Genomic DNA, 21,131 nt, shown 5'->3' with positions numbered 1-21,131 from the left:
TTTGCTTGGTACCATACATATGCTTATGCTGGCCGGAGGGATACAAAACCCCGTTACTCAACGGCGTATATCCGTACAACCGGCAAACGCATACACACAGAGAGTTCTTTCTTTCACCCGTACGATGTGCGATCCGCTGAATCTGCGCTATCATATGAGCCAAGAAATGTTTTCTGTTACTCTTTTTTTTTTTGTTGGCAAGCATAATTTTTGGCATCGAACGAATTGCTTTTTGTTTGGGGTCGAAAGGGTTCAATTCAACCCCTCAACCTCATGTGGTTGCATGACCATTCAATTGCAGGGCAGTAGTTTATAAACAAAAACCATAGCCAATAGCCAATAGCCGTAGGAGGACAGATGTGTCTGCATGCTATGCACATTTAATGTTTTATTCTGATAGAAGAATAGAGAAACCTTGTTATGGCTCAAAATAGAAGACTTTAGTCCCACTATCTGTAAGCGGTGAAGGTGATTCCAAAAGCGCAATAAACGGGTAACGTGCCGTCATTTCTTGATGGCATCATATCTGATGATAGATGACGTAAATTATACATAGGAACACCTCATGCACGTTGAAGGCTACTTTTGAATTTCATAAATGGAACAAATATTGCTTCGCTTTGATGGACTTCCCTTACATATTCGGATTTCTCCTTTTTTCACGTGGTTTAATTTAAAACTAACATCCATATCTCTTAGAATCCGGATCAAACAAAGTACAGAACAGAATTCGACATAATTAGAAAGATGAAACTCATTAAGTATTATAATAATAAGATTGTTGGCTATTTTGCATACATATACAGGATTTCGATCCTTATAATGGAACTTTAGAATCACTCAGGGGAATTTTTCAAGTCGATAGTGGAATCTTACATTTATTTGCAACGCAGCAATAAATTTTAATGTGCAAAAAATAGTAGTTACATTAACTTTCAAACAATTTTATGGAATAAACCCATTCAAATGTGAATGATAGAGCGTGGTGATGCAAAAACGCGATATAAAAACACATTCTGTGATTCGAAAATTGGACGGAATCGGATCAAACACTTGGTAGAAATTCTACTACTGATTGCAAAGTTTGTTTCGGAGGAGAAAATATTTCCCAAACAATGTGAATTGTATTTTATTTTGTACCTTCTCAGATCTGCTATTACGGCTAGGCTATCCTACTGGAATAAAAAAAACTCTATTGGTAGTATAACAAATGCTTAAATGAAAATAATAGATGATGAACCCTTCTGCATTTTTCCTCCTATTTTCATGCAATTTTAGGTATGGGAACAGCTAAAAATGCATCCTATAAGCAGCAGCGTATGGAGACGTTTGGGGGACCCATAATACCGAGGCACATAAAATTAAGTTTTGAGGGGAATGAAGGGAGCGGTCTTTTTGGGGTGATTTGCATCCTAAAATGAAAAGTGTTGGCCAGGGGTGGGTTTAACCAGTGAAGCTGGTGAAGCTCCCCTGCCCGGTGGGGTTCCGCTGGTTAATCCGTAAGTTAATCCGCCTTTGCCTATAAGTTGGGACCTTTTTTGCTTGCTTTGGCTATAGCAGCGTTATTCTTGCACTGACCTAAACTAAAGTTTGAATCAAGTTAAATGCCAAAAGTCAAGATATCGCACAACATACTTCCTTGGGAGATAACAAATAATATATCAATTTATACAATATCAAATCGATCTAGAGAACCATTACAAGCCCGCGGTATGAACTGGCAAGGTCGTTAAAGTAAGAAGATGATAAATGTGATGCAAAACCGGCTATATTTTGCACGCTATAGCTACATCAAAGTGCTGGAAGGCGTGCATTTCGAGTTGATTGCACATGTTTCCTTTATATTGGAAGCCTCTGATTAATGTATTTAATTATTTTTCAATGCATAAATTATACATAATCGTGTTTGTATCACAAGTATCCTTCGCAAGAAACAGTACGGTACATTCCGATTGCTTCGATTGCTGTGCTGTGCTTGAAAGAATGCTAATTTCATTGTTGAATCATTTATTAGTTCTTTATGCACGACATGAAATAAAAATAAATTACTTACATACATAAAATTTTATCCAAACGGTAAGACAGCTTGCAAACCACTGACACTAACACACTGTTGGTTGGTTGGCAAATGCGAGGAGGGGATGAGCAGCATGAAATCTGATGCTCTCGCACACAGCCACGCAAAAGAGGGGAAAATGTTTCGGGTTGTTCGGGAACGTTTTTTGTTTCTTCTAGGGCTTCTCTCGGAAAATTGGTAACAACTCGCTTTTCCTCCCAACAGACCCACAAAACACAGCTCTCGTGGAAAGTGTGAGTATGATGTGGTTTGACATTGGACAAGGGTATTTCCCGACAAGAGGAAATTTTCAACGATTTTAATAAGGAATTGGGGAACTTCTTCTGGATGCACTTTTTACTCCACAATCGTACCCTTGTTACACACAAAGTTGATGATGTGATGTCTTATCAGCTGATGACTGGCGGGGTAGAGTTCTACCCGCGATAGTGAGGGTCCAATTCTTCTATTGCGCTTAATAATTTCGGTACCCATTGACAACAACCCGCGGGATAGATTTCAGCACCTCTCGCGACATTGGACGGTTCTTGCTGATAAGCGGCACTTGTGTGTGAAGGGGGGGTTCTAATCTCACAATGTTATTTTCCATTTCATCCCTCGACTCGACGGGGGCACGACTTGCTCGGCTGTCAGTGTGTCCGACTGATAATTCTAGTACGCCACTTTCAATTTCGTTCCATGTTTCCATGCTTTGAGAATGTGACCTTCAGCTCACACATCTGTTTTTTGGGGGATCCGAGCCCACCACCACTTACACCTCTTTTGAGGAAGATTCCCCAGCATTTGTTGTTGCTTTTGGTAGCGAAAAACATCCACCGGCGAATGACCTTTCTGCACCTTAACCGTTAGTAGTGTGTATGTGCGCAAACTCACGAGCTCTCTAAGCGTTACTTTCGATTACGATTCCCCGTCGCCACTTGCGTCACAATTGTGATAATAAATTTCAAGAATAAAACAACAAAAAAAAAGCCGTTCAACATCGTAACATAATAACAGCGCCTTTCAATGTGACACGAGCTGGCACGCTGGCTCGCTCCGTCGACGTCATTGATGCTTTTGTTCGGAGGAAAGAGCTAAGGGAAAACAGTTTAATAATAACGCATCGATGATTTTTTTTCATATGCGAAAAGAATGTGTTTACTAACAAGATATGCGTCATATTTAGTTTTCTGCTTTGCCACGTTCTATATATACAATTAAATTCATAATTTTTTTTCAAACCAAGGACTTCACTTTAATCCGTGTGCTTCATCCACACGAGTTCAGTAATTTCTTTCAGAACCAAAATAGAACCACAATTAACGATTGTGCGTCTCATCGACAAGAACCAAATTAACCAAAAATCGATGCAATTGAAAGGGCATCGCGTTTGTCCGGAGTAGATCGCAAACATTCTGTAGCGAACGTTCTTCAGTCGTTAAATTCCGCATTCAGCGATAGGGGTTGAGCGTTCTTTCACTGTTCTAATTTTAGTTTAAAAAAAAACCCCTCTTATGGGCCGCTTCTTGCCAGCATAAACCAATATCCATCCGATTCGTGTATTTTCACTCCATTTGTTTACTTTATTTCTCTTCTTTCGTTATATATGTATATTTAAAACAATAGCGCTTTCTTACTTGCTTTCTAAAAATAAACTTTCTCTACCCAACCCTACTGTATCAGTAACATATTTTATGCCATTCTTTTTTTGTGTGTGATTTGATCAACATTTGTTAATTTTTACCTTCTTTTGTGTGTTTTTGCACCTTTTGTGTCCCGCTTTTCGTTTAGCATTTCCAGATCTTTATCCTCACACTTTGCTTTGCAAATTGATCCTTCCAAATATTGATAATCCATGGGTTTTGTAACTGTGACTTTTAGTTTACGTTTTTGTGTGTGACTTCCTATTCAAGTTACCTCTAGAACTCACTCGCTTTGCTTAAACCCTAATGTAGAAAACAATAGAAATGCATTTGTATCATTCTGCTGTACCTATCCGCCTTTAGCAGCTGATTATCAATCTTTTCTTCCACTCATTTACCTTCAGAGTCATGTGACAGCGTTTGCTTTAACAACCACCAGCTTCAAGTTTTTCTTTTGCCCTGTCTTATGTTTCTAAAACCACACTTGATTTGGAAATAATTTCGCTTAAAAATCCTCATTACCGTAAGCAATGGGTGCCCTATGGATCTCTGTGTTTTGCCAATAAAAGAAAAACGCATCCCTAAGGCATGTTGTGTTTGTTTGCAGCATGTCGTTACATTAATAAATCACCTCTAAACGTTCAATTGCACGTGTGCGCCGCGGGCTTCGTTTGTGTGTTGCTTTCACTAACAATGCCCTTTTTTTGTTTGTACGAACAATTGTGGAAGAACTGTTGAAAGATCCGTGTGATGCCGTGTTGTGTTTGCCAGTTATGGTTGGATTTTTTTAAAGCGATTCTTTAGTATTTTGTGGTTTTGCTCTATCGCCACTTGACAAACTATTTATTGTAGGCTTCTACCGTTTTTTTTTTTGTGTATATGACGATGGCGCAAGATAAGACGAGCCGCCGCTTATCATTTATTGCAATCCTTCCGGTAACGAATCTTGCTCTGATAGCTCGGCCTGAGGCTTTCTAGCTGATTGTGGACATTTGTTGTGAAAGCGGTGCATCAAAATGAGCCGGCACAGTCGTCAGGGCATCCGCCGTGGTACGGCTAGTAGAGCAGTTCTGGCAAAAGATTAGAATGGTGAATGAAATTTAATTTTTCGTTTATTATTCATTTCATTTTTAGTGCTCAAAATGACTAAGAATCGATTATTATCGTTAAATTTGATTTAAATCGTTAATGTTTGATTTTAATGAAAAACATTTCATATTAATCTAAAGCATAAAAAGGTGATTTGTTTTCGACCTATCCAATCTAGTACATGTAGAATCAATTGAAGCAACTTTAAATTTAAAAAATGCTCTTTAAAAGCAGACCACTTTTTAAAGAAAATATGCTTAATTTTAACATTAATTTTAAATGATAAATTGTCCACAACGTTTCTACTTAGTTTAATTTCTATGCTTACCTTCGGTTGGATGCGATAAGTATCTACACATTCCACCTTTAGTGGAACTGTTTCCACGACGAAATCATATCCATACGATCGTACGATTAGAAGCGTATGCAACGGCACATTAATGTACGGCACATCATCTAAAATTACAAGGAATGATCGTTAAGATAGTTTTCCTTTTTTGTTTGAAATCAGTAATTGATTTAGAATCCTCCCTATACCTGGTTTAACTCCCTTGAAGTACGCCATAATGCAACGCAGAACGGCCTGGTGCGACACGACCAACACATCGGTATTGGTCAGTAGGGCCTGCACCACACTATCTACACGCTGCAACAGATCCAAATAGGACTCGCCGTGTGGGTACCGGTACTTGAACTTGTCCTGATCGCGCCAGGCAAATTCCTGCGGGAATCTTTCCTGAATTTCCTCATACGTTAATCCCTCGCAGATACCGGCATTAATCTCGTTGAGATCTTTAATAGCTGCCCGGGGGCCTGGGATGTTCTGGACGGTGTGGATCGTACGTCGTAGCTCAGATGTCCAGATCTAAAAAAAAAAAAAAAGCAATAGAACTCGTTAGTTGATACAATCCTTTGGATAGGAATCGTTTTCCTACTCACCACTTTTGGCCGAGGACTGTCCGGTGCCGATCCGGGACCTCCCAGCTGTCGGGCCAACCGTTCGGCATACTTCATGCCCCGTGGGGACAAATCCGCATCTCCACCGATGCGTCCCAACACATTATACTCCGATTCACCGTGCTAAGCGTTTGAGAAGAAAACAATTTGAATAAGTATTGAAGATCTTCCCACTTGCTACTGCTGTGTGCGCTTTTCTTCTCCATTTCCTTACCCGGCTGAAGTAAAACGTTTGCTGCCGTATAACTGGGCTAGCCAAAACACCCAGAATGTCCGTCTGGATAGCACCACGAACGCCACGTGCCGTCACCGAGTGATACATCGGGTCCTCGGAGTTGTTGACCGTAATCAGTGGCCCCTCGAGCGGTGAGCACGGCTCAAAGTGTGCCGTATGGTGATCGTTACTCTCCCGGAAGCGCCGCTCCCAGTCGATGTTCTGATCGAGCTTGTGGTAAAACTGTACCGTGTCCGCAACATTCTCCTGCAGGCATTTGTCGTTGCACGTGAACTCGATCAGCAGATGATGAAAGACGGCATCGGCGCAAAAGGTGGCCACGGTTTGGCGAGCGGCCCGTGCCAGGTGCATACCATCGATGATCTGTAAGGAAAATTTTGTTTCGTTTTATTGTGTTCTTATTTAAAACATGATTTTCTATGCTTTGAAAGTAGACATACCGCAACATTATTTCCTTCCTTGAAGAAAAGACTAATCTCATTGAGCGTATCGCTGGTAGCATTTTCATTCACGGTAAAAACTGCAAAAGGAAATGTAGAAAGCGAAACTTTGTTAAGTCATCACACACGTGGAAAAATTCTCTCATATGTCAATCCGGTTACCAGGATACACAGATGACTTAGTTCTCATTAGTTTGAACCACTCCGACGTTGCAGAATGCTACCAAAGGAACGATCAAGCGTTACAAAACTATAAACGGAACATGTCCATGAAGATATGGAACCTGTCCGAAATAAACAGAATGGTCTTGGGCGAGTTTTGAACAGAAAGTATTTAAAAGGATTTTAGGCCCATATCTGACAAAGGATAATAAGGTCAATACACGAATTTTACGGGGCCGGACCGGTAGAGGCGACATCGGCGAGTATCCTGATGGATCGAGGGCCCTGTGCAAAACAAGCAGAATGGTCTTGGGCGGATTTAGAAAAGAAAATATTTAGAAGGATTTTGGACCCACATTTGACCAACAATAATAATGCATGAATTACACAGAACCGGACCGGTAGAGGCGACAACGGCGAGGATCTACACACGACAGGAATGGGAGCCTTCAATGACAGGTAACCAGCCTTCTATGGGTCTTCTCAATCCATCGGACACTGGATGACTCGTCTTGTGTCAAATATGTTAGGGTCATCACTAAGGAACAGATGATGCGTGCTAGGCCTAAACTGAGAAACGCTGCAATGATCAGTTGTAGCGCTTGACAGGTTTAACAGTAAGTTAAACCTTCATTGAAGCACAAAATGATAATTATTTACCTTTTTCCAAGTAAATATTAGTACATAATAGCTATTATTGCTACTGTACTCGTTACCTTTAATCGCTTTTAATTTCGTCCAATTAATGTTCCCAAAATTAAAGCCGTAAGGCGATCTTGAAATTTTCGTCTTGCAAGCGCTTGATGCAATCAACAGTAACAGTAACAAAAACCATGCTCTCTACGAAGTCAAAAATTGACTTTTAAATTCCATCAACCCACAATCGCATTTCCGTTCGTGCCGATGCAACTGACCAAACACATCGTCCCGCAACTGGACCGGGTTTTATACCCGTGCACCGCGCGTTGATGTGAAAGTAACGGCTTAAGTAAATGCACAATAAACCGTACGAGACGGACGTTTGCGCTCGCGCGCCTCCGAACAAACGTAAACAAAAACACCCATCCAGTCCCAGTGTGGTGACCTTGGTGCGTGACATTGAAAGTGACCGTCGATTTTCCACTTTCCACGGTGTGCGTGTGTGTGTGTGTATCAAGCACAAAACGAAGAAGAGTTTTTGAAGACATTTTGAAACACCAATGAACCAATAGATCGATGAGAGGATTGTTACGAATCTTCCGGCGAGGTCCTCACAATGATTACTCACCTTTGGCGCTTTCGCCACGCCAGCTCAGATGTCGGGCTACTTTGTGGGCGGCCAACGATTTGCCCCTGCAAGGCAATCCCACAACGGTGACGACGAGCGGTGCTCGCAGCGGGCAAGGTTTGACCGTGTTGCCGGGTGCTAGTGTGGCCGGTATTGCCGCCATTGTTGCTCCATCGCGTGTTCCTGCCGAAGTGTGAAGGAAGAAAACGGGGAAAAATGTCGTTGAGTAACAGTTCTTGAACGAGCAGGAAGGACACTAAGGTTATGGATATTGAATGACCGTGGATCAACGTGTGGTTGTTAATATTGGTTGTGACATTTCGTGACAGGAAGCATTGAATTGCGTTCCGCAATCGAACTAGTAGCTTCCCCACTGTACACAAAGCCCAAGACTTCAAGAGAACACTTCAAAAAAGGGGGAAAAAGATCAACACGATGTTTGCTGATAAGATGACTTGTCGGTGATTTGAACACTTGCACACTATTATGCGAGGAAATCCTCAAACAGTACAACAACACCTTATTCCTTCGTTAACTGATGTTCTGATCTGTTGCGATTTTCAAAGCCGCTACAACAACCCTTCAGCCAATCAAAACAAGCGGCGGATACACGTTCGATTCCACCATAAACCGCCCCGGGGGTTGACAGATTGGTCCCGACCCAAATTGTGCTGGCTATTTACTTGTGTTGGCACTGCACTTATCATCGCCGTTATCACCACCATCCTCGTCGTTGTCGTCGTCGTCGTTTTCAACGAACGCAGTCGAAACGGAAGCCGCAACGCAGTTCATACGTGTGCTCGGGATGCTGCACCGGGTGTGCGATTGGAAAACTGAAAACAAAAGTGAAATTTCCACCGCCACAACACTGCCCTGTGTGCACGACGACCGAGCGGGGCTGCTTGCGTGCGTGTGTGTTGTGGTTTTCCCTTTCGTTTTTGCTCCGACAGTGTGTGGAGCTGAGCACACACCGTGCGCCACCACGACTACTCAGCCAGATATGGCACGCGTGTAGCTGCACCCATCTCGCACCACTTTGCCAACACTTTGCCCGGACGAAGAATTGGCCTTTCTTTTCGCGAGGGTCTTCTTCGAGGGCTAGGAAACTCTAGTCGAGGACACACAACACGGTTCTAGGTGTGTATGGGTTAGGAACACCGTGCTCAAACCTCCTCACAGGCCGTGCTCGCGGCTTGGGCGCATGTGTGTGCGTCGTTGCTCGCACTGGGAGAGGTGGGTGCGTTTGTACGTAAGGGCCTTCTTACCGTTTTGTCGGGAGGCACGGGATACTTTTGGTGAGCAAACGCTCAAACGCTCTCGCTACACACACGCCCGAACCGAAGGCAATGAACTGGGACCATTTCTTCAAATCCACCGATACGGCCCAACGTTCCGTCCGGCGAGTAGCAGACAACCCATACAGAGACACGAAGCGCAACCGAAATCCGATCGACTGAGGGTTGTGTTGGAAGTGTCTGGTCTGGGCGTCTAAGTTACTGTTTACTAAATACTAAGCGAGTACTAAAGTGTCAGCAAAACAGTACACTGGCATGGAGGTTCGAAAAATGAATACAATACATGCTTAATTACTAAGCCAAAAATATCTGAGAAAATAAGGTCTTAAAGAATAGTCCTCAAAACGATGTGGTTGATTAAGAAAGACTTGCTAAAAAATAGCGTTAGTAACGCTAGTATTGTACAGAAATTGTGCAATCCTATAATGGGATTTACATTCGCTAGGGAGAAATTTGCTAGCAGCTTTGGAATTTAGCAAGCAACACTAGCTCAAAAAGGCAGTTATTTTCATAGGTTCTATTTTTTTTTGTTTTAGTGCTAAACCCGTTTAAATGTGAGTGATCCGACGTTCCGATATCAACCAACTATTTGATAATATTTTTCATTCGGGTCATTTAAACAGGGAAGCTCCGATCGTCTGAAAAGATTGACGCAGTCATGTGGCAAATCTCCCCGAACTGAGTGCAAAATTCCACTACACGAATCTACAAAAAGCTTGCTGCTTAACTAAGCTTAGCTATTAGCTTCCAAAAATCCACCTAGTAATCAAAAGATTCATTCACATAAATCAGAACTCTGTACTCTAGAAATTATGTACGTAAAATTTATTTGGCATAATTTGCTACACCGAAAAAAGATGGCTCAGTGCATTGGCCATTCTTGGAGGTCTGTTTTTATACAATGTTTATAATGTAACTTGTGAAGTTCACTAGGAACCACATATGAGCTCCGGATTGTTTTCTAGCACCTATTCAGCTAGAAGCCCTTAATCCTGAAGTTAAATTGGATAAGAAATTTCCTTCAAGACAAATGAAAAATAAAATGATATCTACGGTCACTTCCAAATCAACCCCTTTGCCGCTCGGGCCGCGAGAACACGAATGCGTATTGCCACAAACAGAGAAATGCGTACGTATCTGGGTTTGGGCGCCGCGCGCAAAAAAAAAAAAAAGAGCGACCCAACGGTTGTGGGTGTGTGCGTTGGTTCTTGAAATCGTAAAACGCCACCCAACCTGATACGATACACTGGTACGCGCTTCCCCGATGGTGAAGATATGTATTTGAAAGTCATATTAAACACCTTCGGGCAAAATAAATTAACTGCTGGTGCTGTAGGTGGTAGGAAAATTGCACCAGGATTTTTGTGAAATATTTCCTTCGAGCGATCGTTGACTGACTAGTGTGCGTCGTGTTGAAGTTGCAACAAGTTGCATTTGCTGCTTTTGAGAGTTATACTCAGAGTTAGGTCCATCAACGGCTAGTTTTTCCCAGAATAGAGATATGGTGAATTTATTTACATGTTTGTTAATTTTTATTCCCCCAAAAAATATGGAAGAACCGGCAGACAAACTGACGCTATATTGTACTGTTGTTGTTTAAACTGCCTCTCTCTCGCTACTTAGAAGAGCCCGTCTCCGTGTCTACCGTAAAACTGCGCATGTCAACGATAAATAGACCATGGACCTTTTCCCCACCGCCTTGGTCGCTTGCTGTTTGGTGTCTGGTGTCGTGTGATCACAATGACGTATGGGCTTTCAGGACGTGCCTCCCTTTTGGTTTCGCTAGGTTATGTTTACATTACGGTCTGCTTTCGTTTACTCTTGTACGGTGGAATTGTTTTATTTCGCTCTTTGTAACATTTTGTTTCCGACCGGTTGTGCTTTCCACCGTGAGAAGTAAAAGTGTGCATGTAAAAATAGATTTTTCACACTTACTGTGTCACAATTAAAACTGGTGAGTTGTTGTAGCAGGATCTCGATGCATAGTAGTGCGGAATGACAATGATAAATAGGGTGCAAAATCTAAAGCTTATTGTCGACAGCAATAACACCTTTTTGGTGTGCCATTTTATAGACATGTTTGACACAGCAGCAAACGAAAATTTAAATTGATAATTTCTTCACTTACATTAGGGATTTGGCGTTGTCCTTAAGGCTCTAAACCGTCATACTAAAATATTTATTTATTTATAATTAATTATGACGGTATAATGCCGTATTGTACATTAAAACATTATTAATTAGAGGTTCTGAAACTAGCATGACTTAACATTTTTAAAACTAAACATTACTCTATTCGAATAATCTCTCGAATAATAATTACGCTCTTATTATAAGTGGGCTCTGCAGATGGATTAGAGTCCTGATTAGAACTACGAGAAATACGAGAACAGATAGCTTTATTCTATGTTCTAGTAAGTTGTTTAAAATAATAAAACATGTATTTTAAACTTGTTTGCATAATTTTATACACAATTTGACAAAAAAATTTAAGCATTTTAAATTCCTTAATGTACCATAACTTTACAAACATTTGAGGAAAATATTTTTCTCAACGAATGTAACGTTTTCATAAAAAAATAACCAAAATACCAGTAGCATAAAACGATCGTTTGTGAAAGTAAATATATTTTTGATTAATTTTTTTACATATTTGCCTCCCAGCGATGCAGCTTTTAATGGTCAAGATATAATTGTATAATTGTATAATTAGATTAATCGAAGTATCGAATGCATGTATTTTTTAAGTCGTAAGGTTTTTTCTACAATCTTTCAAATTGCTGTTGCACATGACAACAACACCCTAAGTTGTTCAATAAAATAACAAGTGTAGAGAAAATTTGCTAAACATACGACAAACGTTGCTTCACACGGGTAGCTTCAAATTGGAAGCTTATCATAAAACTAAGACAATAAACTTTTTAGAAAGGAAAAATGTGAGATAATATTGGAAAAGATATAAACAAAAATATAACAATGTTTGAGCCAGTTGGGCACCCCTATGTAGAACAGATACAACAGCACACCGAATTGCATGCGGGAAAAAGCGGATAATTTGCTTATTAACAGAAGATTCGAAATTCAGGGAGTAACTAACATGTTCTGAGAGTATAAAGAATTTTGCTATATTTTTTCAATATCCTCCAACTCTCTAATGTTATGCTCTACAACTTAATAGTTCAAACATTCAAACTATCTTTTCTACTTATTGTTTTATTCCTAAAAACAAGTGTTCGTATAGTTCTGATAAGGACTGTATTATATTCAGTAAAAGTGTGTGTTTAAGTTACTCCTGATTCCCTCGCCTTTTTCCCTACATACTGAAACGGATCTACGCTGATGGAATTTTTCAATATCCTACCAGATCTTGTAAGGCCGGCTGGCAAACATGCTTGATTAGCGAAGAACAAAAAAAAAAAGAAGCTAAAAGATTGACTCTGCCATTGAAAAAAAAGGTAAATCTAAACTAAACTAAGACGAAGCGAGAAGCAAAACAAGTAAGTCGTTTAGTCAGGAACCGTGAACCGTACAAAGCTGTAGGTGCTCGACTACAGCCAAACGTAGCCGTGCAACAGGTCTACTGCCTCCAAAACTGGAATGTAATCTCCACTGTGCTTGAGGTAAAAAAAATAAGTTATTATAGTGCAGACATCGTGTAAATTTATAGAATTTATAAAGAAAATCTATAGTTTCAGTTGAATTTGCTTTCGTATTTCATTACGCCTTCTTAAGGATCATAAATTAAATATTGTTAATATTTTATAAAACAATAATTACGTTTACTGTAGAGCAGATATCCTCCACCACTACTTCAGCTTTTATTGGTACAAAGCAATGAGGTTGATACAGTTTTCCATGCTGTGCTCCATCAAATCTTAGGTGAAACAGCGATTTAACGAGGTATCAAAGGTAACAACTTTCAGGCAAATATAAGAGCACAAAATACCACCAAACCGGGTGACACTCGAGCAAGTTTTTAACGATAAATTAACTAAACGCATTGGAGCACTTCGTACTTCCTCCTCCCAAAACCATCGTTTTCATGCTTGCAATATGGCTAGACAGTTTTTCCTAGGCACCACACTTCAGTACCACCGGCATTTTAGTCTCGGCAAAGGGGAAGAAAAATAATAATAAATAAATAAACCCGGTTTGTTCCGATGCTCAGCCGTAGAGGAACACGCACACACCTGGGGAAAATGCGTTCGTTAATTTCCTGATAGTTTCGCTGCAAAACGTTCCAGTTGATTGGACGGGAAAATAGAGTATGCGCTACATATTTATGCATTTATGTGCGTACGACAGTGGATCGATAGCGATCGGCTAAAGAGACTTATGCAACTTGCACGACAAGCGTCGAGTAATGCTGGAGGAGGGCGATCGATGAAAATGTATGAAATGGTTGGGAAAAAGGAACAAATTCGTCAAATACATAAAAGTGTTTAAATTTATGCATGCACTGATAGCACTTTCTACTGTCGAAGCTAAGAAAATTGTTGATTTGGCTTTAACTTCCATTCCAACGCTGATATAGGAGTTTAGGCAACTCTTAACAATATTTTCTAATATGATAACTGACCTTCGTTTGATGTTTATTTCTTGTTCGAATGCTTCAATTTTAACTGGAAATGTTTTAAAATACTGGAGATGGGTTTAACGGTCCGTGGAATGAGCGACCGTGAGGGACTCCGAGCTGGAAAGAGGTCCCGAATCCACAAAGAACTTTTCCCCCATGTTTTCTCCCTGAATTCTATGTGGTAGGGGACCCAACTTCCATTTCGCTTAAGGTATTCGAAGGACTAAATACGTCCTTGGTGATGTGTTATAAGATTTAAAAAGTCAGGAAGGTCTTTCAGAATTTGTACGTTACTGACCAAATGTTGGGATAGAACTAGAATTGCAATCAAATATAATGGTTCAAGTAGTTTTGCTATCATGTGATAAAAATTTTGTGGTTATTAGGCCAGACTATGTTTGCTAAATGACCACGAGAGACTATACTGAAAACTTTAACAAACGAATAAATGATAAATTACATTGTAGTGCATTTGCCCCTCAAAATATGAAACAAAGTCAATATGTTCATTCAAAATGATTTCATTTATAAATAGCACAATGCTTCTTGCTTTCACTGATAACATAAACTCAGCTGCTCAATGTCTTAAATAAATCCATATCAATTTCAGGCATTTGAGTAAAAAAATTGTCTTGGTGCAAAAAAACAACCCGAATCGCTACGGTTCAAATCACTCGGTATGCATTTGCATATTTATTCGACAGAATTATTACCGTACACACTCCTACCCAAAAACCCGTTAATTCTGCGTTCGTCTACGATCGGAAAAAAGATAGAGAAACCCAACAGAAAGGAAGATCATCATTCCCGGCGGGAGAAATCTGTTGACCTTTTTCCTACTCCGTCCAGTTCCTTTCAATTTCTTCTCTTCCATGGGCGATCCTTTCTTATATGCGCGTTTGCCCCTGAACTGATTTCTCCCGTCCAGAAGAAGTTCGCCCGACTGACGGACTGACCGACTGAACCGTCTTCAACTATGGGGGACGTTTTTTTTCCGTTGTTGTTGTTTTGCTTATACTCTACACTGTAAACACGCGACTCGGGATAATTTCCCGGGCGGTTTATGCGCGAGCTGCGCCGATCGGTTATAGTGGTTTAGATAGGTGCTTTGTAGGTTAAGATAAGAATACATTATTGGCACAAACGTTTGCCCTGCCCGAGTGCAACCGTCGGACGGGCCAATCAATCGCACAAGCTCACTTTCTCGCTTTACATCGAGATGTCATTGAAAGTGAGCTGTGGCTGATCTGGCTGGATGGGACGCAGGATTGTGGTTTTATGCCGCTGCCATGATCATGTCCAATGATTCAAGCCAGTCTATAGGTGTGCTAGGCAGGTTTTGTGAGCTAATGAGCATAAGTGGAGCTTCGCTATAGGGCTGGCGGTGGATGAATCTCCTTTGGGACGTATTATCTGGTGCAACTCTAACAGGCATGCAACGTTGATGCTCTGAGAAATCGAAGATCATTTACAGCAAGTACTCAAAAGCATGCTTAAATATTTATCCGAGGATCAACTGTTACTGATCAATAATGAAAATGTCATGACATTGAGCTATCCTCTGATTCTACCTGCGATCTTCTCCTTTCACATTATCAGAAAGTAAAAGTAAACCCACGGCAACAGTTTTAAATCTGCTCCAGTTTACACCGAAGCCAATCGGTTCATCAATTTACGTATCCATAAATGAAACAATAAACCTGTTATTGTCACCAACTCGCAAACTCGTATCGCAAAATCAACTATTTTGCATTTTTTCGTACTATAACTCGTTTCGTTTCCTTTCCATACTTTTTCCACGAAGCCAAAATTCCCGGCGGAAATCACTATTCTAGGTGCTAAAAAGTTTAATCATCAGCGATCGTTGCATAAATCAAGCAATAATTTAACGCGGAAACAATAAAAAGGACTCAACTGGCATATTGCTGCAACCACCGAACCCCACACACTGGATGGATCGAACGAACGAAGTGCATTAGCTGCCCAAAAGTTTGATTTTCACGCCAAACGCAGCATCGCACGCGGTTTTGCAGTTTTTATTATTGGAGCGCACCTCACTCTCACCAACCGAACACGCTGTAATTGATTTAATGAAACTGGCCGGCACATTTTTGGCAACTACTTTGCGAATTTCTTGTGCTTTACTTTTGCATCTGAGCAAGCAGCCCGTACATGGTTGGTTGTTGGAGCATACTGTTTCGTCTTTTAAGTTGGCGATAATTTGCGCGTGGCCTTGCCCTAAAGAAACCGAGAAGCTGGGTGCGTAGAAAACCCCGAAACGTTGTGGCGTTGTTGTTCTTTACGTCGGTCTCGCGATCTCGCGAACAGTTTTACACGTTGTCGCAATATTAATGGATGCAGCAAAGTAGATATTGCACCGATGCACAACGAGTGTATTTAATAAAACTGTTTCGAGAAGGACGCCTTACGGTGAAGCTACCGAGCAAACGAGATGATCAATACTCGATGATCACTTATTTGCAATTTCGCTATGATCAATTGTGAGAAACGATCGGTGCGGGCTTGCTCTACGGGTGCATTCCATGGTGGTACATTTCAGCACTCGGGATGCAACAACATTATGTTGCGCGATGTTGCCTCTAGGGTGTAGCGTTACATCGGACCGTCTTCGCGTTGGGGGTTGTAAACAGTGAGTTAGAAGTGGGGTTGTTTTTTGTGGTAATATTTGTAGTTTTTTTTATGTCGATTTTATCATCAACATCAAAGTATCTCTGATAAGTAAAACATAATTTTACACATTTTTTTCATAAATATCATAATAACATATGAATTCTTAATATAATACTAAACGAAAAGGTATAGAAATATTTAACAAATTTTTATTTTTAGTAGTTAAAATAAACCATCGAACAAAACTTACTAAAACAGCAAGCTTAAAAATTTACTTTGTCTCTTAAATACTTTGTTTAAGTCGTTTTATCTTCCAAACCAAACCAAAAGACAATTTCATTAAACAAAAAAAAAAAACAGTTTGAGTTAGAAAGGAAATTACAGATATTAAATTTCTTGAAGTGATCAGAAAAACATTTGTATGACTATCAAACTGCATGAATTTCAGTATATCTGTTCAGTGATATTTATTTTAATTTCTGATTTTTTTTAATGTGTATAAAGTAATTTCCATCCATCAAAGACATGAAGTAAAAAATAAAAAAATGTTGAAATTCATGCACTCCATGAGCACTTTTTTTCCTCTCCGATATTGGTATCTTTTTTTTTGCCATTTCTCCCCATCAGAAAACCCCACTGTCCAAGCTTAATGCAACACACTCACGACAGTTTGGCTTTCCGCGCTAGCAACCGCTCTGCACAATTTAACCCTAGCTCTCGATCGCAACGGTCGCGTTTGAGAAGCATCGTCTAGCGTACTCGTTTACCGATCAACCCCTTCTCGTGTTTTGGTGCGTCCATATACCCCTGGCAGTGTTTGAAAGCCCAGACAAGTCAATTCGGTCCTAACGGATAAGCTACGCGTACCAGACACTTTACGATCGAATCACTTCATATCGTTGTTTGTTGTGTCGGGCGGTCGATGTCCCCCTTTTCGTGCGTTCTAAATTGCGTGTTTGTTACGTACGACGTGGAAAGCTAGCCAGAATCGATCGCAAGCCACTGCTCCACACTGCTCCAGACACGATCGTGACCTGGCTCGCCCTGGTGCAAGTTATGCGCAGTTGCTCTCACTTATCACACACAGAGGCAGCTATCTAACCGCGTTCGACTGGTTCAACGAGCAAGTGTGATCATTCGAAGTATTGTGCCTCTGTTCCAGTGCGTATGCCCTTTGGCGTGTGTTTGTGTGCTTGCCCATTTTAATCTATACAGAGTGTGCGTTTCGGTGGTCGCTTATCTGCGAGTGGGAAGCTTGACACTTACGTTCGTCCAAGCGCGTTGTTATCAGTGAGCAAAAGGGGAAAGAAATTGGCAAACGTCAACAACCACCACAGGGCCAGTTTGCTCGAACACAAAAAAAGGGCCCGAGAAAAGGGAAAACCGGGGCGCCGGTCATCGTTTCTGAAAGGCAACCAAAGGGAAGTAAAAAAAAAAACACCAAACCAATTCCTCAGTGCAGAGGTGGTTCCAGAGGTTCCAGGCAAAGCCAAAACTTGTTTCGTATCCGCCGGGGCACGAAACTGACGGGAAGTTTGTCTTGGCTTGTCGCGAAATAAGAGTGCGCGTGTGCGTGTTAAGGCTGCCCTGCTGGTCGGTGTGTTTTGTGTAGGGCCCTGGAGGATAAAAAACGTAACCTGCCTGTCAGTGCTTAGCGTTATCTTCATCACCAACGACTGCCGGAGCCTAGTTCCGGCCTCTATACCGGAGACTTACCCATCAAGGAAAAAAGGTTGGTAGTGCATAATGTTTCAGGTTGGTCAGAAAAAAAACCGCTCTCGTTTCCGGGCACAGCAAATAAAAGCACCCCAAGAAGGACCTCTCCAAAGTTCAATCAACTTGTGAACTTGCGCCCGCGTACGCCTTCGCAAAGATGCTGAAGAATGTGGAGGAATGTTATGTGTCCGTTGTTCCGAGTCTTCTACGCCTCTACAGACTTAGAAAGGGGAAGACTTGGTTTTGGCATTAGAACTACGAGGCCTTCAGACGTCGAGAGCACTAACAATCGGTCCCCGGGTGTGGGTCAAACGGAGATTCTTCTTCTAGGTATCTCCCATCCTAACGCCCAACATCTTGCAACTCACTCTCTTCCCGGGCAGACCGAACGCATGGAAGGAGATCACACGATCATGCTTATGTTTCGATGGTTGGGGTTTTTTTTATTATCTCAGAGCATACAGTCGTCTGAGGGCTTGTTCTTGGCTGGTCTGCATAACGGGTCGAAGACGAAGACACCTTCACATGCGATCGCAAGACACCGTTGACGGTTACGTCAGCAGGGACAGGGCAGGCAACCCTGAAGGGAAAAACCTGTTTTCCTCTCTCTCCGCATTTCTTTTATTTTATTACGATCACTCGATTTTCTTTTTGTTATTTTTGCTTTCCTTCACGTGTATGATCGGTCACTGGCTCAGTCGGTCCTGTGAGAGTAATGATGACGAAGGGCGCAAGAGGAGGCAAGATCTTACAGTCTTAATATGTGCGCCCACTGTCGCCCCTGTTTCGTGGCGGAATTGTCTGGTTTTATGCTCTCACTGTCCGTTAGCAGCAATTTGCCTCCAAACTGAACCGTTTTGGTGACCACTTTTTGTGTTGGATTCTTTTGCAAAGGAAAAACCTGTTGCAGTCAAAATTATTGTCGATCACCTAGTTATTAAACGATGCTCATAAAAAGCTGGTTATTATCTTTCAACAACAAGTGCTAGCTGAAACAAAAAAAGATCTTGAATATCTTTTTTTGTTTTTTATTCGATTAGCCGGTGTCGGATTGTCGATCCTCTCTGTAATCCGTCGACTGTTTTATCATCTCTATTTCGTTCGATTTTTTTTCTAAAACATTTTTAAATGATTGCGACTATCTTTGGCCAAAATAGTCGAGATACTTCTGTAGAAATGGGCAAAAATCTCTCCATCAAACAGACTTGTATGGTCCTCAATATGCAGCAGAAAACTATGAGGAAACCCCGAGGTACCTGTTGGCTTTATCCATTTAACATTTCGATGTAATTTTGTGGTGTCAGATTCATATTCTCCTCAGCAGTGCAGAATATCTTGGGCAACATGGACATTGTCGTACAAAATCTCCATCTTTGTTTAAGAGGAAACCAATCATATGTCAATCACTTAGAATGAGTCACTGCCAACGCTAGTTAGAAAAAGCTCTTTTACGATCGAAGAGACTTTCAACTGACCTCTGGCAGCGAACAAAAAATGTTTTCCTGAAGGACTTAATCTGTAGCCAAAATGAAGTTGCAACTGCTCTTCAGGACTCAGAAATAGCTTACAAAATCTGGGCTAGTGTCCCAGTTAACCGACCCAATTAACCGCTTAGCAAAGCGATGTAATAATTGGTTTAGGGATTTTATGTTTATCGCCATCCAAAGATAGTTATTTTTTAAAGTTAAAACGTTCCAATGTATAAAAGTCTCCCCATGACTAGTGTTTGCTGGTTTCAACTAGTTTTTTTTTTCATCTTAAAGAACTCCAGAATGGATTGGCGCGCTGGCCTTGATTCCGCCTCGCTGGTCACCGGTTCTACACAGGTTCTGAGTACGTTAAGGGCAACTTTAACATGAATATGGCAAGAACGGCAACACCCATGTACTTCATGCTTGCCGATAGTGTGTGCCACAACAGACGATGGGGGGCACGAAGAAAGAAAGGTTTGACCCTGAGACTGGGTTGCACTACTGCTACTAGTGAATGCCTTAATGCACGCAGATGCAGATTGCAAACGAGCAAAGTTTAGAGTTGATGATAAGGGTGGTAAAACAATGTTCATCCATTACGATCTCTTCATGCATGAAAATTATTTTTTAATGCACGAAAGCGTACCGACAGAAAATATTTTTTAAGTCATTAACAGAAACAACTTCTCAAAATTGATCATAAAATTATCCATGAATGGAACTTTGTATGCATAAAACTCTGCTTGTTTTCACACAAAAATAATCTTCAATTTTCATCAGTCAAATTATACGCTGGTTGGAACGCATCTTACATGAACACAATTTAACACTGTCAATGCAAATGCAGCTTCGGAGCTACACTTTCGCAATTTTCCAATCTGTTTGTTTTTAGCCATTCAAATTCAGTGTTGCATTTAATATAAAGCGTACATTAAATCACACCTTGATAGCAAAAAGAAAAGACATGCACTTAACAAAAATGCAAATAGAAATGCAAACCAAAAGCACAAAATTGTGCTAAAAATTGCACACGAACGATCGCCTCCTAATTAGCATACGGATAGTGGAGACGAAATGGTGAACAATACTACGAAAACTATATTTTAAAAAAGAAGAGTGATTGCACGGAAGAAATGGAAAGGAAAAAAAGCGAAAATGAACTCAAAATAACCCCAAAAATCAGCTGAGTTTGTCAATGCTCAGTTTGTAAATTTTTTGGGAAATGGAAAGAACCAGTGAACACTAATCACAAAACGCCTGCCCTAGAACAGAGCTTGCAAGTTGAGCAACTATTACGAAATTACCAGCAAACCCCGCAACATATCCACAACAATGTAATTCAGAACAATCGACATCGGCGAAAACCATACTCGGGGTGTGAAGGTTCGGATTAATGTTAATTAAATAATTTCTAGTCCGCCAGCGCACATTCTCGCTTTTACCCTGGGAAATGGAGCGATTCGTCTGCATTGGTTGAAGCAGAGAGGCGTGTGCGGAATTGACACCAGGAGTGCAGTGAGCGTTTCCGAAATTGCATAACCTTCCGTCAAAAATTCACTAGCGCGACGAACATCGAAGCCTAGCCACCACAC

At 41.0% G+C, this 21,131-nt stretch overlaps 3 protein-coding genes across 4 annotated transcripts in view; 2 read left to right on the top strand and 1 right to left on the bottom strand.

The window, feature by feature from the left end:
* The window catches only part of LOC126564707 (homogentisate 1,2-dioxygenase), a 650,355-nt gene that overhangs the window by 23,225 nt on the left and 605,999 nt on the right, over positions 1-21,131 (top strand). The window lies entirely within an intron of this gene.
* LOC126565684 (uncharacterized) overlaps positions 1-21,131 on the top strand; it is a 343,737-nt gene that overhangs the window by 191,404 nt on the left and 131,202 nt on the right. The gene's annotated exons all lie outside the window — the stretch shown is intronic.
* LOC126560390 (6-phosphofructo-2-kinase/fructose-2,6-bisphosphatase-like) lies at positions 4,674-8,714 on the bottom strand. The gene is made up of 8 exons (XM_050216350.1): positions 8,533-8,714; positions 7,850-8,032; positions 6,421-6,500; positions 5,960-6,343; positions 5,728-5,868; positions 5,326-5,653; positions 5,117-5,244; positions 4,674-4,769 (listed from the first exon to the last, which is right to left on the bottom strand). Exons 1-8 carry the CDS (start codon positions 8,639-8,641, stop codon positions 4,674-4,676), a joined length of 1,449 nt encoding a protein of 482 aa, XP_050072307.1. The 5' UTR covers positions 8,642-8,714.

Source organism: Anopheles maculipalpis, chromosome 3RL, assembly GCF_943734695.1.
Source record: "Anopheles maculipalpis chromosome 3RL, idAnoMacuDA_375_x, whole genome shotgun sequence".
NCBI lineage: Eukaryota > Metazoa > Arthropoda > Insecta > Diptera > Culicidae > Anopheles > Anopheles maculipalpis.
This window is presented reverse-complemented; position numbering and strand designations above follow the sequence as displayed.

Excerpts from the sequence above, each read along its gene's own strand:
- LOC126560390 (XM_050216350.1), bottom strand. The coding sequence starts at position 8,641 with ATGAACTGCGTTGCGGCTTCCGTTTCGACTGCGTTCGTTGAAAACGAC. Across the intron at positions 6,501-7,849 it reads GCGTGGCGAAAGCGCCAAAG|TTTTTACCGTGAATGAAAAT; the intron begins GTGAGTAATCAT and ends TTCCTTTTGCAG. Across the intron at positions 6,344-6,420 it reads AGGAAGGAAATAATGTTGCG|ATCATCGATGGTATGCACCT; the intron begins GTATGTCTACTT and ends TTTTCCTTACAG.